Here is a 15823-nt window from a genome sequence, read left to right as displayed (position 1 = left end):
CAGAGAGTGCATAGTGGAGAAAAACCTTATAAATGTAATGAATGTGGGAAGGCTTTCAAACAGAGCTCACAGTTTAATGTACATCAGATAATTCATACTAGAGAGAAATCTTATGAATGTAATGAATGTGGAAAGACCTTCAGATGGAAATCAGAACTTATTCTACATCAGAGAGTTCATATTGGTGAGAAACCTTATGAGTGTAATAAATGTGGGGATGCCTTCAGCCAGAGGTCAAAACTTATTCTTCATCAGAGAATTCATGCTAGGGAAAAATGTTAAAAAGAATGTCAAGACTGCAGAGGTCAGGAGGCAGAGCACCACATCTACAGTCTCTCAGGTGACTCCTAGAACCACAGAAGATCAGTGTTGGAAGGTCTGCCCCTGCCCACTGCATCTGGGCCCCCCCTGCTTGTTCCTGGAACTCACTCTAAGGCATCTTCAGTCTCTCTTTCTCCCCTGACTCTTTCCCAACTTTCTAGAAACATTGAATCATAGGATTCTAAGTGGAGAGCTGGAAGGGACCTCAGACCTTTGAGTTCAACTCCCTAGTTTTACTTAGGAAGGACCTGAGGCCTGTGGACGTCAAGTGACTCACCCAAGCTACACAGCACATACCCAGGGCTCACCAGGACTTAAAAAAAAAAAGCTGCCCTTTTCCCTCTACCCATGGTTTCTATTCCAAATGGTCTTCTGAAGATGCTCTCAGAATTATCAGTGACTTCCTAGTTACCAAATCAAAGAGATTCTTGTTTGGTCCTTATCCTCCTATTTACTTCCGATCATTCTGTGTGACTCTTGAGCACCCTGTGGTTCCACATTCTCTCTTCCTCAGAGATCTCACACTTGGTTCTCCTCCTGTCTCTTTAACTGTTATCTTCTCCTTCCCCTTTCCTGGCCCCTCCTATCAGGGGTTCTCCAAGAGTCTATTCTGGGCCCTCTTCATTTCCCCCTTTTTTCTTTCTACTTCTTAGGTATCTCTTTTATCAACTCTTTTCTGTTTTTCCTCCACAGTATCTCTCACATCCCTCCCCTCTCTTTACTTACAACCTATTACAGACTTTTCACCCAGACTATTATGGTGGCCTCCTAATTGATCTCCCTGCCTCCAGGAGACTTTTCCTTCTCCAATTCATCCTCAGCCACCAGAGTGATATTCCTGAAGCCTGTCTTTCCACATGGCTCCTCATTTCAAGAAACTTCAGTGGCTTCCTATTCCCCCAAAGATGGAATTCAAACTCCACATTGACTTGGACCTGTTTCTCACACAAGACATTCCCTTTCTGGGCCTTTACCCTGGCTTTCCCTCATGCCTGGAATGCACATCTTCCTCACCTACACCTCTTCCAATCCCTTTTGTTCAAGGGAAATCTCCAAGTGACTTTTGTTTTTTGTCAACGTGTTTTCCCATTCAATGTAAGCTCTGTACCTCCCCCAATTCCTAGCACAGTTCTGTGTACTCAGTTGGTGGATAATAAATGTTTATTGAGTTGAATTGACTAGGAAGCAAGTTTTATGTGGAGTGTAAAACTCCTTGCTCACCCTTAAATTTGTAATGCAGAGAAACCCTTATGGAACCAGGATTCTAGTCCGTTCTTACTGTGTTCCTAGAGAGCTTGACATTGCTGCAAAGTACTGTGGGTAGACGAGGTATTGCCATCCTGAAGAGGCTAGAGGAGAAATTTTCTTTCTGATTGGAAATGTATGCTGAGTGCACGAGGAACAATGGAAAAGAAGACCTGGTCAACTGGCAGGGCTCACGGCGAGAATGTTCCAGGCCCGGCATGGTCTCTGTGCCCTGATGATTGCCACTCCGTCAGTCTTCAAACTTTGTACCTCCCTCTCCTAGCATCATACTATCCCCCATTTGTCTTTCAGCTCCACACCAGCCTCAAGGTATTATTTGACTTCTCAGTTTTACCATAAGTAGGTGGCCTTGACCAACTTGGAAAAAGAATTCGGCTGTGAAACAGCTTTTGGGCTGTTTGGCTCTTCCCTCGGGCCCCAAGTAATAGCGGTCTTCATTACTCGGTGTGTGGGGCGTAAGCATTGCTGCTTGGTACCTGCTCTGCCACCTTTCCACCACAGCTGCATCTCTCCACATCTTCTCCTTAGGCGAAGGAAGAAGCTGATGATTTTTCTTCTCCCTCTTCCACCAGCCCCCTGCATGGGATTCAGGCTGCCTGGCTGTGTGCCCTCTTTCCTAGCACCAAAGGATGGGGTGTTTTTCTTCGGAGGATCACAGAAACCCTCACTAGCCATGTGTGCCCCAGGCATAGAGGTGAAACCCCAAGCCACTGCTTGAGTTGTAGCTCCATGGGTCTGCGGGTGATCCTCAGGGTAGCGACCCCTTCCATCCGGGTCTGATGAAAATGCTTCATTCCAAACCGAGAAGGGTTTGACACACCTCTTCTGTTAGTGTGAATCTGTTCCCTTCTAGGTAGATACATATCCAAGGAATGTGACTGAGCAGTCCTTGAAAAAACAATGCAGATGATTAGCCAGCACCTGAAAACGTACTCAGATTCTCGGCTGATCAGAGATGTGCAGATTAAAACAACTGGGAGGCACATCTTTACTCTATTAATAAGGGACACATAGAGCTGTCTAGTGAAGTGAGAGGCAAAGGATGTCAGAGGTCATTCAGCCCAGTCTGGACACCTGATAAGTGGTCATCCTGCCTTTGCTTGAAGACAATCATTCTGGAGTTTCACCCCACGTCCATCAAACTGCCAAAGATGAGAAAAGAGGAAAAGAGCAGATGTCAGGGGGCAGTGGGCAGAGAGGTTCAAGGGTGCCCTCTTGGTGGACCTGAATTGATCTCAATGCTCTGGAAGACAATTTGGAATTCTGTGAAAAAAGTCACTAAATGATACATCCTGTGACCCAGTGAGAACACTACTAGACATGCATCCCCAAAGAGGTCAAGAAAAAAGGAAAGAACTATTTTATAAAAATGTAGCAGCAAAGGACTGGAAAGAATGTTGAAAGTGCATGACAGTACCTGGCACAATAATACACATTTGTTAGATGCTAGTTACGGACTGACTGGCGTCTATTAGGGAAGGAGTGAAAAAGATGTGTATGAAGGGCGCCAGTTCTGACACAATGGGATTTTTAAAAACAGCCATAAAACTTACTTCAGGGTCTTTTAGGGTATTTATCAGACCAGTGGCCATTAACTTAGTATGCTCAGGTGTCCCACATTTGCCCAGCTGATGGTGACGCTATACCTGAAGCTACTAGGGATTGTGGAGGGACCCTGCTTGGGGGGCTGGGTGAGGACCCAAACCTCCTGGGGCTCCCAGCTCCCCTCTTTGTTTACTAGGCCTGTGGTTTGCCCTGGCAGATGTTTCCTCTCTGCTCTCCTCACTCGAGGTCCCAGAAGAGGTGGCTCAGGGAGGCCCCCTGGGACCTCCAAGAGGCAGATTTCCATGAAGATCTACAAGGGAAAAGTAGGAGAGACTTAAGGTGAAGCAGCTCCAGCTGTGGGACCTGCAGAAACTGGGTTCTCACCCCAGTGAGAACATAACCAGTCAGCTGGTGAGACTTGCCATTCCTTACTCCACAGCTGCCCCCCTTCCACTTCATTCCTGCCCCCTTCGAGACCCAGCTGTCACCCAGATGAGGGCAGTGGCCTCCAGGCTCTCCCTCCTCCAGTCCACCCCCCACAGAGCTGACAAACTCACCTAGAGAAGATGGGACCATGGCGGATCCCCAACTCACTTCATTGTCTTTCTTTTGCCTGGAGGGTAAAATACAAACTCAATCTAACATTTAAAGTCCCCACAACTTGGCCTAGGCTCCTTCCAGCTTCATCAGGGTGACTCCCTTTCCTGCATCCTATGGTCCTCCCGAACTGGTGTCTCTTCCTGACAGTACTGTCACCACCCACCTCTTTGCTTTTGCATGGACTGTCGCCCATGCCTTCGAATGCACTCCTTCCTCTCCTCAGTCTGATGCCCTCTCTTCCTGCAAGACAGTTCAAGTATCATCTTTAGGAAACCTCCCAAAGCCCGTGCCCCCAACCACCTTCTAATTCCTTTGGTTATAATGGGTTTTGCTGTATATTACATGTTTACATATTTATGTATACATTGTATGTTTCTATTTTTTCTGCATTTTGCATATGTACTTGTCTTCATGAGAATGTAAGCTCTCTGCAGGCAGCAGTTATGTGTACTTGTTCCCACTACCTAGCGCGGTGCCTGGGACGTAGTAGGGACTTCCAAAATGCCTCCTTCCTATCCTGGACTTCTCTCCACCCAGGGTCCTCTGAGGGCCCACATGAGCTGCTCCTTCTACCTTCCTCTCTAGGTTGGGGAAGAGCACTGAGGGGAGGGTGAGCACCTGGTCCCAGCCCACTTTGCAGATACCAGGACACAAGATGTGTCCATTCAGGGTACTGTAGGGCCCAGGTTTCCAGGTTCATTGGCCACAGCCCCCTGCAATGGGAGCATTGAGGATCATTCCATGTGGTGGTTCTAGCAGCAGAGAGCACAGGGAGGCCTCCCTTTCCCCCAAATCCTCATCAGTGGGTGCCACAGAACACCCTTGGGGATCTCTCTTGGGTCTAACTCAAAAGACAGCCAGAGCTGCCTCCCTGACCATCTCTGGACTCTGCAGGCTGGTTATGACTCAGTCATGTGGCAGCAGACATAAATGCAGGGGGAGGATCCAGGGGGAGGATCCAGGGGAAGGTGAAGGACAAACCATCCCTCAGCCTGGCATGTCTGCCCCTCCACTCTCAGTCACCACCGTGGTCTGAGTGGTGCTTCCTGTGAGCAGAGGCCTGTCCTGGCCATTGGGGAAGGAGAGGAAGCCAGAAACATTGAGACATAAGTCCTGGTCTCAGGATTTCCCAGCTTCCTGGTGGAGTTGTGCTCCTCTATGCAAACAAAGCCAATGCTCCTGAGTGCAGACTGAGCTATCTCCTGACCCTGACCTTGGTGGGGGGGGGGGGGAGAATGGAGGGGTGTTCCTGAAAGGAGCTGGGCATGGGGTCCATCTGGGAAGCTTCCTGGAAAAGGTAAGAGGTTGGTAGGACTGAGGGTGATCCAGGAGGGGAGGAGCATGCAGTAGGTTGGCCAGCCTGAAGGGGACGACAGTTCAAATGCAGGGCATGAGGACCTTTGGAGAGGGCAGACCCGTGTCACAGACTAGGGGCTGAGGGAACCAGACAAGGTTCTTGCTGCTGTATCCAGGATGGATTCAGGAGATGGGCCCCTGAGGAAGAAGGCAGGAGAGGGGACTGTGGCCTGAGTCTGGGCAGGAGCTCACGGAGGGGGGTCTACACCAGGATTCTGACAAGGGAGAGGGAGGATGGTGCAGACCTGAGACACGAAGGGGAGGCTGGATGTGGGGAGAAGACAGGAAATGGAAGGGTGTGTGAAGGTCAGAGGCCAACACACCAGCAGCTTGGAGGGTAGGGTGGTGATGGGTTCAATGGGAACAGGCAGTATGGGATGTGATGGCCCTGACTTTCCATTAGAGCTAAGGAACCTGTCCCCTTGGGGTGGAGACAAAGGATCCCATGCAAAGGGGAATGATTCTAGTTAATCCTGGTCTTGGTCGTGGTAATGCTGCGGTGGGTTTTCTCCACCCTAGGTGGGAGTCCTAGGCATGTTCCAGGGTCCAGGTGACACATGCTGGGCCACAGAAGCCATTACTGTGATCCTTCTCTCCCATTGCTGGGTTCCAGAGATAGCTGCCCCCGCACCTGGCTCCCCTCCCCGCCCACCAGTGGGCAGCACTATGGAGGGACCGCTGCAGGAGCCTGGATGCCTTCTGGAGATGCCGTCCCCCTGCTCTTATGGTGACTGCTGATCCAGGCATCCCCACAGGTCTGGGGCCCTGGGGACTGCTGTGCAGGCCATTTCTGCTGGTCCCTGCTTGTCTCCTTTGGTGGGATGGCTCTGGCGCCTGCTGGGCCTCCGCTATGTTCCAGTTAAATTGGTCTCCTTGAAGTGGCATCTCTGGCCTAAGTGTCTTTGCCCAGCCTGATTCCCCCAGTGGTTAGTGCTTCCCCTCTCCAAAAGATACAAGGACTGGCCAGTGAGCCCAGCCCTTGTGGGCATGGGCAGAGGGCTCCCCAGATCCCCATGGAGTCTGGCAGACGTGCAGACATTCTGTAACTGGCTCTGGTCTGTCAGCCATGCGATGGAGAGGAGCCTCTTGGGTAGTTCCAGCTATGTGTCCCACCAAGACGTCTCCGCTTCATCACACAGCCAGTAGACTGGAACCAGCTCATCCTCCAAAATCCCCAGGGGGATCCTATCTGCCAAATCCTCTGCCCATGCTCAGAAGGGCTGGGATCCTCTGTCGCTTCCCTGGTACAAAAGGAAGGGCCCAGCTGGGAACACTGGCTGGCTGTGACCGAGGAGCTGTTGGCTGCCCTCATCAGGACCAAGGTTTCGTCACGATGCCCTAGCAGACCGAGGCTGAGAAATCGGCCTCAAATGCTTAACGCAGACTCAGTCCAGCACGGACAGAAAAATGTAGGCAGCTGTAATAACATGAAGCCGTTTTTGTCATTGCTGCAAAAGCATTTTACGTTTCACCTTGGCTCAATCTGTCTGCCCCAAACCAGGCCCAGGATGAGCCTCGTCCTCCGGACAGTGCTTATTTTCTCCGGAGCGCTGCAGCGGTTGCTGGAGACTTCTCCTGGAGTGTACACGAAAGTGACTTGGAACCCAGGACCTCTGAATATATGAGCTTGCCAAGCTGGGGCCCCAGGTTAGAAATGTTTGCATCATGGTCACCCTTTGGTCCTCAACGAGGCCACCCAGACCTCAGGCTCCAGCTACTTTAGGCAAGACTTGGGCTTCAGTCGGATGCACTCAGTTTGACATTTCTGCCCATTTTCAGGTAAGAGTCGTCCCCTGTCCGATCCCTCACGAGAGAGCTGCTTGCCGCACGGGGAGCCAAAGGAAGAGACAGGAGCAAAGTCACTCCCTTTGCGAGGCCCACCGTGTCACTGTCTCTCTGTTGTCGGTATCCGATAAGGGATTTCTTGGTCATCTCCAAGACTCTGCGTCATTGAGAACTGAGCCACACATGGATGGGCCTCTTCCCTGGGGATGTACTCCAGTCTAACTCCCAGTCCATGCGTGTCTATGTAAAGATAGTGGTTTCCTTTCCCTCTAGGAGGAGGCTGAGCTCAGGAGAACCTGATTGTGCCTCTGAAGTCAGTGGCAGAAATGGTCTCTTTTCCTGTACAAAGGAACTTTGCCCTGCTGTCCCTTCTCATTCTTCAGTGTCCTCTCATTGTTATTATTGCATTATTCAATCAACAAGTATTTATGTTTTGTTTGTTTTGTTTTGTGAGGCCATCGGGGTTAAGTGACTTGCCCAGGGTCACGCAGTGTGTCAAGTGTCTGAGGTTGTATTTGAACTCAGGTCCTCCCGACTCCAGGGCAGGTGCTGTATCCACTGAGATACCTAGCTGCCCCAACAAGTATTTATTAAACACTTACTACGCACCAGACACTGTGATGCACGTATAAAGAATGATACAGTCTCCACTCAAAAGGCGCTTACATTCTAATAAGGAAGATAATAAATAGCATTTGCACCATTTTTTCAGTCCTGTCCAACTCTTCGTGACACCTTTGGGGACTTTCTTGTCAGAGATACTGGAGTGGTTTTTCATGTCCTTCTCCAGCTTATTTTACAGATGAGGAAACTGAGGCAAACTGGGTTAAGTGACATGCCCAGGGTCACCCAGCTAGTAAGTGTCTGAGGCTGGATATGCACTCGGGTCTTCCTGACTCCAGGCCCAGTGCTCTATCACTGCACCACCTAATTTTCCATAGTACTTTAAGGTTTGCAAAGCACTTTACAAATATTATCTCATCTAATCCTCACAACAACCGGTGATGCAGGTGCTATCATTGTCCCGGTTTTACAGATGATAAAGTGAAGTTGTTAAGTGACTTGTCCTGGATCACATAGCTGCTGAACTACTGAGGCAGGATTTGAACTGGGGTCTATCTGCTGTGTTACATAGCACCTCAACAAGAATTGTCTACCTCATCGGTCAATTGAAACTGCTCTCTCCGAAGTCACTAAGGATCTCTTCATAGCGCCCTCTACTGTCCTTTTCGCAAAGCACATCCTTCGTGGCCTCCGCAGCCTCTGACACTGCTGATCACTCTCTCCTCCTTGATCCTCTCTTCTCTCTAGGTTTTCAGGACACCCCCCCCCCAGTTCTCCTCCTACCTCTCTGACCACTCCTCTGCCTCCTTCAATGGATCCTCACCTAGGTCACACTGACAAACTGTGGACATCCCCCAGGGCTCTAAGCTGGACCCTTTTCTTATCTCCCTCTATTTCCCACTAAACTTGGCGATCTCATCAACTCCCATGGATTCAATCACCATCTCTATGATCATGGTTCTCAAGTCTACTTTTCCAGCCCCAACCTCTCTGCTGACTTCCAGTCTTGCATCTCCAGCTGCCTATGGGACATCTCAAACTGGATGTCCTATAGACATCTGAAACTCAATTATGGTCCAAACAGAATTCTTTATCTTTCTCCCCAAAGCCTCCCCACTTCCCTCTGACCATCCTCCTGGTCACCCAGGCTCACAACCTAGGAGCTGGCCTGGACTCCTCACTCTCTCGCCTCCCCCACCCCACGTCCAAGCTCTTGTCAAGTCCTCTCAGTTCCTACCTTACCCATGACCCCTTCTCTCCCTTGACACGGCCACCATCCGGGTGCAAACCTTCATCACCTTGTGCCTGGACTATTACCAAAGCCCAAGAGCTGGACTCCCTGTCACAAGTCTCCTCTCTTCAGCTCATCCTCCACTCAGTTGTCAAAGTTTCCTTTCCATAAAGCCCGGGTCTGATCACACCACTCAATAAATTCCAGTTTATTCTACAAAAGCCCCCCCTCAGCCCCCTTAATTCTCATGCCCTCCCTCTGTTGACCATCTCCAATTTATCCTTCACATACCTTGTTTGTACATGGTTACTTGCACAGTCCCTCCATTAGACTGTAATCTCCTTGAAAGCAGGGACTGTCTTGGCTTTATTTGTATCCCAGCTTTATGCACAGTGTTTGGCACATAGCAGGTGCTTAATGTTTTTTTTGGTGAGGCAATTGGGGTTAAGTGACTTTCCCAGGGTCATACAGTTAATATCAAATGTCTGAGGCTGAATTTGAACTCAGGTCCTCCTGACTCCAGGACTAGTACTTTATCCATTGTGTCACCTAGCCGCCCTCACAGGTGCTTAATGTTTATTGACTGACTTAGATATAACATTATTTTCAATCAATTGGTTTTGCTGAATTTTTTTTCTTTTTTAAAAAATTCTTTGTTATAAGAGATAGCTCTCTGGGAGAATGTGAGAGATTTTAAAATAAACCAATAAAATTTATTTTAGAAAGATTTTATTGATAACTTTGGGGAGAGCAGTTTCGGTTAAATCATAAAGTTGGAAGCCACATTGCAATGATCCAGAATAGAATTTTTCCTTGTTGGTTTCTAATACCTTTTCAACGATTACATTATCATTCAAGGCGAGGCAAGACTTTTTTATTATTTTGTGGTGGTGGTTCTTGCCATTTACATTGTAGAAATTGCGTGGAGTGTTGGCTGGGTTCTGCTTATTTCAGTCTGCATCATTCATGGAGATCTTTCCAGGCTTCTCTGTATTCATTGCATACATCACTTCTTCTAACGTCTTACTCCATGGCATTTGTGTATTATTTGCTTAGCCATTCCCCAGTTAACGGGCGGCATCTGCTTTGTTTCCAAAGAAAAAGTGTTTCTATAAATATTTTGCTATATTGTGGGTCCTTTTTGCTAGTGACCTCCTTTGGGCATGTGCCTAGAATTGGAATCTCTAAGTCAAAGGATACAGACATACAATTTTCTTTGCATAATTCTCAATTGTTTTTCCAAGTAGTCATATCCACCAATCGACAGCTTTACTCACAATGCATCAGTGTGCTCATTTTTCCAAAAACCCCACAATATTGACCATTCCTGTCTTCTGTCATCTTTGCCAGTTTGCTGAGTGTGAGGGGAAACTCCGGGTTATCTGGATTTGTCTTTCTCTTATTAGTGATCTAGGGCTTTCTTTCACATGCATGTTACTACTCTGAAGTCTCTTATTACTACTATATCATTTCTCTGTTTCAGGCTTGTAATCTGTGGTCCAGTGACTTGCCCAGGGTCACAAAGCTAGTCAGTGTGTGAGAAAGAATTCGAACTCAGGTCTTTCTGACTCTTCAGTCTACCACTCTGCCCGCTGGGCCACTTGGCTGTCTCAATATAATGGGTTACCTTTGTAATCTTTTGTATTTTCCTAACTCGCTTTCGATGTCCTCCTCTGTCAGTTCAGGGGATCTCTGGTATATTCTGATGACAGCAACATTTTTGTCTCCATCGATCTTCACCCACACTGTCTAGCTCCTGGACCTCCTCACGTGAGTATGGCTCATTATCGCCTTCCGCCTTTTACTAGGAGGCAGCGTAGTGTAGGGGAGTCTCTGGCACTTACTGGCTGTGTGACGCTAGACAGGTTACAGCCTCTCAGGCTCTCTCCAGGCAATGGCCTAGGCCTCTAAGTTATTGAGGAGGTACAGCCTGTTGTTCAGTAATTTCAGTTGTGTCTGACTCTCTGTGACCCCATTTGGGGTTTTCTTGGCAAAGATACTGGAGTGGTTGGCCATTTCCTTTTTCAGCTCATTTTACAGATGAGTAAATGGAGGCAAACATGATTAAGTGACTTACCCAGGGTCACACAGACAGCGTCTGAGGTTGAATCTGAATTCAAGTCTTCCTGACTCCAGGATCAGCACTCTATCCATTATGCCATCTAGCTGCCCCACAGAAGCCTCAGCCTACATTAGGTAAAAGGGCTTCCCTCACTGGGGAGTTCCAAATATTAATGACATCAAAATCATAGGTCCAGTCCCAATTCGTATCCTATTCCTTTTTTATCTATCTTGTTTAATGAGATATAATACTCTCTCTAGAACTAATTCTCTAATTTCCACTTCAATCATTAGGACAGGCCCCCAACGGGAAGCTGACTTCTCCCCTCAGAATTTTAGAGGTGACCCTGAAAGCCTAGGGGTTTCTAGTACTATTGCTCACTAGCTGTCATCCCGCATGCTCCCCGCTGATTATTAAGTAAGCAGCCAGGGTTGATTAGATTTTACAAAGGGATCCATACTGAGGTGGTACAGGAAGAATAGTCAAACCACAGTCCAGTCTCCCAATCACAAGATCTGTGGTCTCAGATGTAGAGAGCTTATTCACGGCTCCTGGTTATCAGAAGTCCTTTTTTTCCTTCATGAATTCTTGTGAAATCCCCCTTGGCTGCAGCTGTCTTCTGGGTTCTGGAGTTCAGGTGCCCCTTATGAGTCCCAAAGGTGCCTTTCTTTGGTGTTGAGTTTATCCTAATGAGTCTCTCAACTCCAAAGCAATGCAGAGGTTGTTCTCCAGGGACACCACTACCAAGGCCAATAGGAAGTCCAAATCTTCCAACTGTTAGAAGTTTACAAGGTTGTCCTCTGGCCACTGGAGAAGTGGAAGGATGGAGAGGACTCAATCCTCCTCACTCCTCTAGCAGTGACCACCACTAGGCTGGCTTGTCTCTGTAGTGTCCAGCTAGAATCTCAACTCCAATCTGGTCCCCTACTATATACATCGGTCCAGAGGTGTGTCAGTGAGTCACTGAGCATTTATTAAGCACCTACAGAGTATCAGGCACTGTGCTAAGCACTAGGGATACAAGGAAAGGCAAAAACACAGCCCCTGCCCTCCAGGAGCTCACATTCTAATAGGGGAAACGGCAGACAAATCCCTATGTATGTACAAGATCTATACTGTGTAAATGAAAGATGACATCTGAAGGACTGTACTGGCAACATTAGATCCACCAGCCTATTCCAATATATTTCTTGTGTGGCATCATTCCATACTTCACCTACTTCTCATAAAATTTCTAATTTGGTCACACCTTTGTTTACATTTTAAGTGATATTTTGACTTTTCCACCATGGGACTCAAACAGCCATATTTCATTGATATCTGTTAGATGAAATTTGCATTTGGACCCCCAGTTCATTGAGTGAGATTTAAGTGAGATCGGGAATATATTACTACTTGGGGGAAGGGGGGCAGTCAGTATCATCCTGGGATGCAGTTCAATAAAGATCATGCACTGAAACTGGGAAAGGAGAAGGGATCTGATTTTCCTAGTGGCCAAATATGAAATAACAACCTCCAGGACTTCCCAAGCATTATGAAGCAGCTGGGTGAAATAAGGACAAAGTTTGGACTACAGTTTTGACCCAGAGGGGCCCTTAGGGTCGCTGATCTGGCCTAACTTTGTATGGAGGTAAAAAGAGAAAATGCCCAGCAAGGTCAGAAGACCTCTGTAGCTCAGAGACACTGGCAGAGGCCAAAGACATCCTAAGGAGCCATTCAGGAGGGTGTGGAACTTGGCCTCAGGACCTAAGCTGGGAATGAAATGGGGATCTCCACTTTGGGACACCTCAAATGTGCACTGGGGAATTTTGGACTTAGTTCATTCTATTCCCACCACTCACAGTGTGAACCTGATGAAAAGCTAAGATGACTCAGCCTAGGATGGGGTGAAAAAGGGGTCAGTGATGGCAGGGTTACTGGGAATCGGCAATGAGAGAAGCCAGAGGCAAGGTCAGCTGTCCTTGAAGCCCAGTGTTGCCTCTCGATCTTCATTAGAGACTGCAAGGCCTGGGAAGACTGAATCACATCTGCAACAAGCCCCAGGCTTGGGAACATGCCCAGGACTCCACCTCAGAGCAGAGAAAGCCTACAGCATCAATGCCACCAGGACTGAGCTGAGCTCAAGAGCAATCCTTACTGTCCCCAGACCCCACTCAAGCTCCAACACTCACCCCCAAAGGATGGGTTCCTCAGCTCTCCCAGAGGGCAGTGGGCCTGGTGGCTCAGGAACACCCGAGGCCCATCAACTTCTCCTTCTGAATATTTTTCAATAAAGCTAGATCAGCAACTCAACCATGGCTACGTTCCTTTTGTCAGGCCACAGAAAGAATCTGAACCCAGGACCTAAGCAGTGGGAAGTAGGAAATGAGGATTTTTCCTCTGGCCCCAGCTCTAAGGAAGTGTGCCCTTGGACAAATCTCTGGACATTCCCACTCTCTCATAGGGTGATTCTAAGACAAGGGCTCTTAACTGAGAGTCTGGCAACTTGTTTTTCTTACTATTTCGATATCTTTCAATATAGTCACAGCTGGCATTAATATAGCACTTGAAGGTCTACAAAGTGCCTTCCATGTTGCCTTCTTATCGGTCCTCACAACCCTATGAAGTAGCTATCATTATGATGGCCATTTTACAGATGAGATGGTTGAAGGACAGGTTCAGGGTCACAAAGCTAGTCAGTGTCTGAGGCAGAATGTGAACTCAGATCTTCCTGACTCTAGCACTCTATCCACGGTGCCACTTAGCTGTCTCAATTATAAATTTAAAATGTTACTTTGAAAGTGGGTCTGTAGCCCTCACTAGATTGCCAAAGGGGTCCATGACTCAAACAGGTTAAGAATGTCCACTCATGGTGTCAGATAGTGTCAAGTGACCTGAAATAGCATGCTGGCCCAGGCTGGAACCACATTATATACAGAGGCAGAACATATGGGCGCTCAGGGAGCCAAAGGCCTTATTCAGTAAGTGCTCACACCCAAGAGAGCCGAGGGTCTCTACAGCACCCCACACGCTTGGCAACATCACAGTTCACTGACAATTCCTCCTAGCTGTCTGAATGTGGTGGATGTATGGAGACGTGGAGACCGGGGGCACAGCCCAGCAATAAGGCAAGTCAACATGGAGATGGGGAGGAAAAGGAAATGATGGCGACATTTCTGGAAATACCTCCCTCACTTCCTCCACAGCCATCATTCTGCTAGCTCCCTGGTTCATGCTCTATCTGCACATCCCCTTCCATTTCCTCTCTTCTCCCCATACCCAAGCCCCAAGTCCTGGCGATGTAAGGATCACATCTCAAGTCTGCATTACTCTTCATTCCCAGTCAGAACTCCGGTCTAGACCCAATCATCCCCTCCAGACTCAAAGCTAGTCACCTCTGCTGCCTTCCTGCCTCAAGGACCTGTCTCCTGAATCCACTGGACATATATTAGCAAGAATAACCTTCCAATCGCAGCCAGGAAGTATTTGGTAAGCATCTATGTTCTAGCTACTGCACTGGTTCTGAGTTCCCAGTCTTGGACGATGGGTCTGCCCTCATCAAGCATCCCGACACCCTAAAACTTGGTCTCTCCACTTCAATCTGGCCAACAGACCAGACTGTCGGTCTTGTTGAAGACACATGGGATCCAGTGTTTTACCATGATGAATACTTTAAAAGGTGGGCTTCCTGTCTCGTCCCACTCCACCCCTAACTCCCTCAACAGCATCTTTGGATATACCTCAGAGGATACCTAGAGTAAAGTGGGAAATGTTTTGTGACTCACTGTATGATTCCATATTGCTCCCCAAAAGAATGGCACCAATTCCCAGATCCCCCAGCAGTCGGGGAATCTGTCTTTTCACAGTCCAAACCAGCACTGAATCTCATTACTAACTGTTTGGCAATATAACAAGGCAGTATGGTATAGCTCCTGACTAGCTGTATAATCACAAGCAAATCACACCAACCAGAAGTTGTTTCTTCATCTATAAGAGAGGGGTAATCCTTCACCTCTTCTGAGGGCAATGATCAACAATCCTTCCAGGCAAATGGTGCCTTTCTTTTCAAATGTTTTATTGATGCCCCTTTTTTTTTCTTTTAAACATCATTGTCACTTCCCACCCATCCCCTCTTCCCACCAATAACAGAAGCATCCCTCCTAATAAATAAATACAGCCAAGCAAAACCAAGCACAATGACCAGAGCCGGAAACACATGGCTGCTGCTTCTTCCCCACCTGTGGTCTCTGCCAGAGGCCTCTAAAGTCATAATTGGGCAAAGCTTTGTCAGAATCACAGTCTTAACATTACCGCAGTCTGAGTTTGCCTTTCTCTTGTTTCTGCTTACTTCACTCAGCACCAGTTCAAACACATCTCTGAAGGCTCTTCTATAAGATCTGTCATTTCCTGTGAATGGAGTTGAACCTAGGGCTTCCCAGGTGTAAGGAACTCCAGTGAGAACACTGCTGCAGTCTTGGGGTATTGCCTCAGGCGCTCGGTGTTGAAGGGACTTGCCCACGGTCCCGCGGCCAGTTACCAGAATGTAAGTGGGACATCAACCCAGGCCTTCTTGACTCCAAGGATGGCTATCTCTGCTCCATGAGGCTGACTCTTTGTATAGTCATCCCCTAAATGATAGGCACAAACTCCGTTTCAGTCTTCATAAAGTGCTATGAACCTTAAAGACCTTTGATCGCCTTGAGGCATATGTCTACTGGGAATTGCAGACTTTTTCAGGAAAACTCCAAGTCACCTGCCCAAACATCTAGACCAACAACACATAGCTGTGCTTGTCACTCCTTCCACGCCCTCTGGCTCCACTCTGGGCCCTTTTTTTTGGTCATCTTTGTCAGTGATGGGGGTGAAGGCTCAGAGTTCACTGTAGGTCTTGAAGCAAATGCTGAAGGCCACTTATCAGTTGCATTGAAGGGAGATTCTCGTTCAGGGACAGATCAGGACGGCCTCTGGGACCATGAAAGGCTTGAGTCTGAAAGTGCTTTGAAGAACTCAATGTTGTAGAATTGAGTTGTTTACATTTGCATTTCTGAGAATTTAAACAATTTTCAGGTGCTTATCAATAATATGTGCTGTTTCAAGATCTGCTCGTTCACATC

General features: G+C 47.9%; 1 protein-coding gene across 1 annotated transcript in view; it reads left to right on the top strand.

Annotated features, from left to right (window-relative positions):
• LOC114030781 (zinc finger protein 471-like) overlaps nucleotides 1–1498 on the top strand; it is a 7265-nt gene extending 5767 nt beyond the window's left edge. Inside the window, exon 5 of the mRNA XM_027845680.1 lies at nucleotides 1–1498. This exon is cut by the window's left edge and continues 619 nt beyond it. Within this exon, the coding sequence (XP_027701481.1) occupies nucleotides 1–282 (282 nt within the window). The 3' untranslated portion in view covers nucleotides 283–1498.
• The last annotated feature ends 14325 nt before the right edge of the window (nucleotides 1499–15823 follow it).

This window comes from Vombatus ursinus, unplaced genomic scaffold (genome assembly GCF_900497805.2).
Source record: "Vombatus ursinus unplaced genomic scaffold, bare-nosed wombat genome assembly UNPS02015012.1, whole genome shotgun sequence".
In the NCBI taxonomy this organism is placed as follows: Eukaryota; Metazoa; Chordata; class Mammalia; order Diprotodontia; family Vombatidae; genus Vombatus; species Vombatus ursinus.
This window is presented reverse-complemented; position numbering and strand designations above follow the sequence as displayed.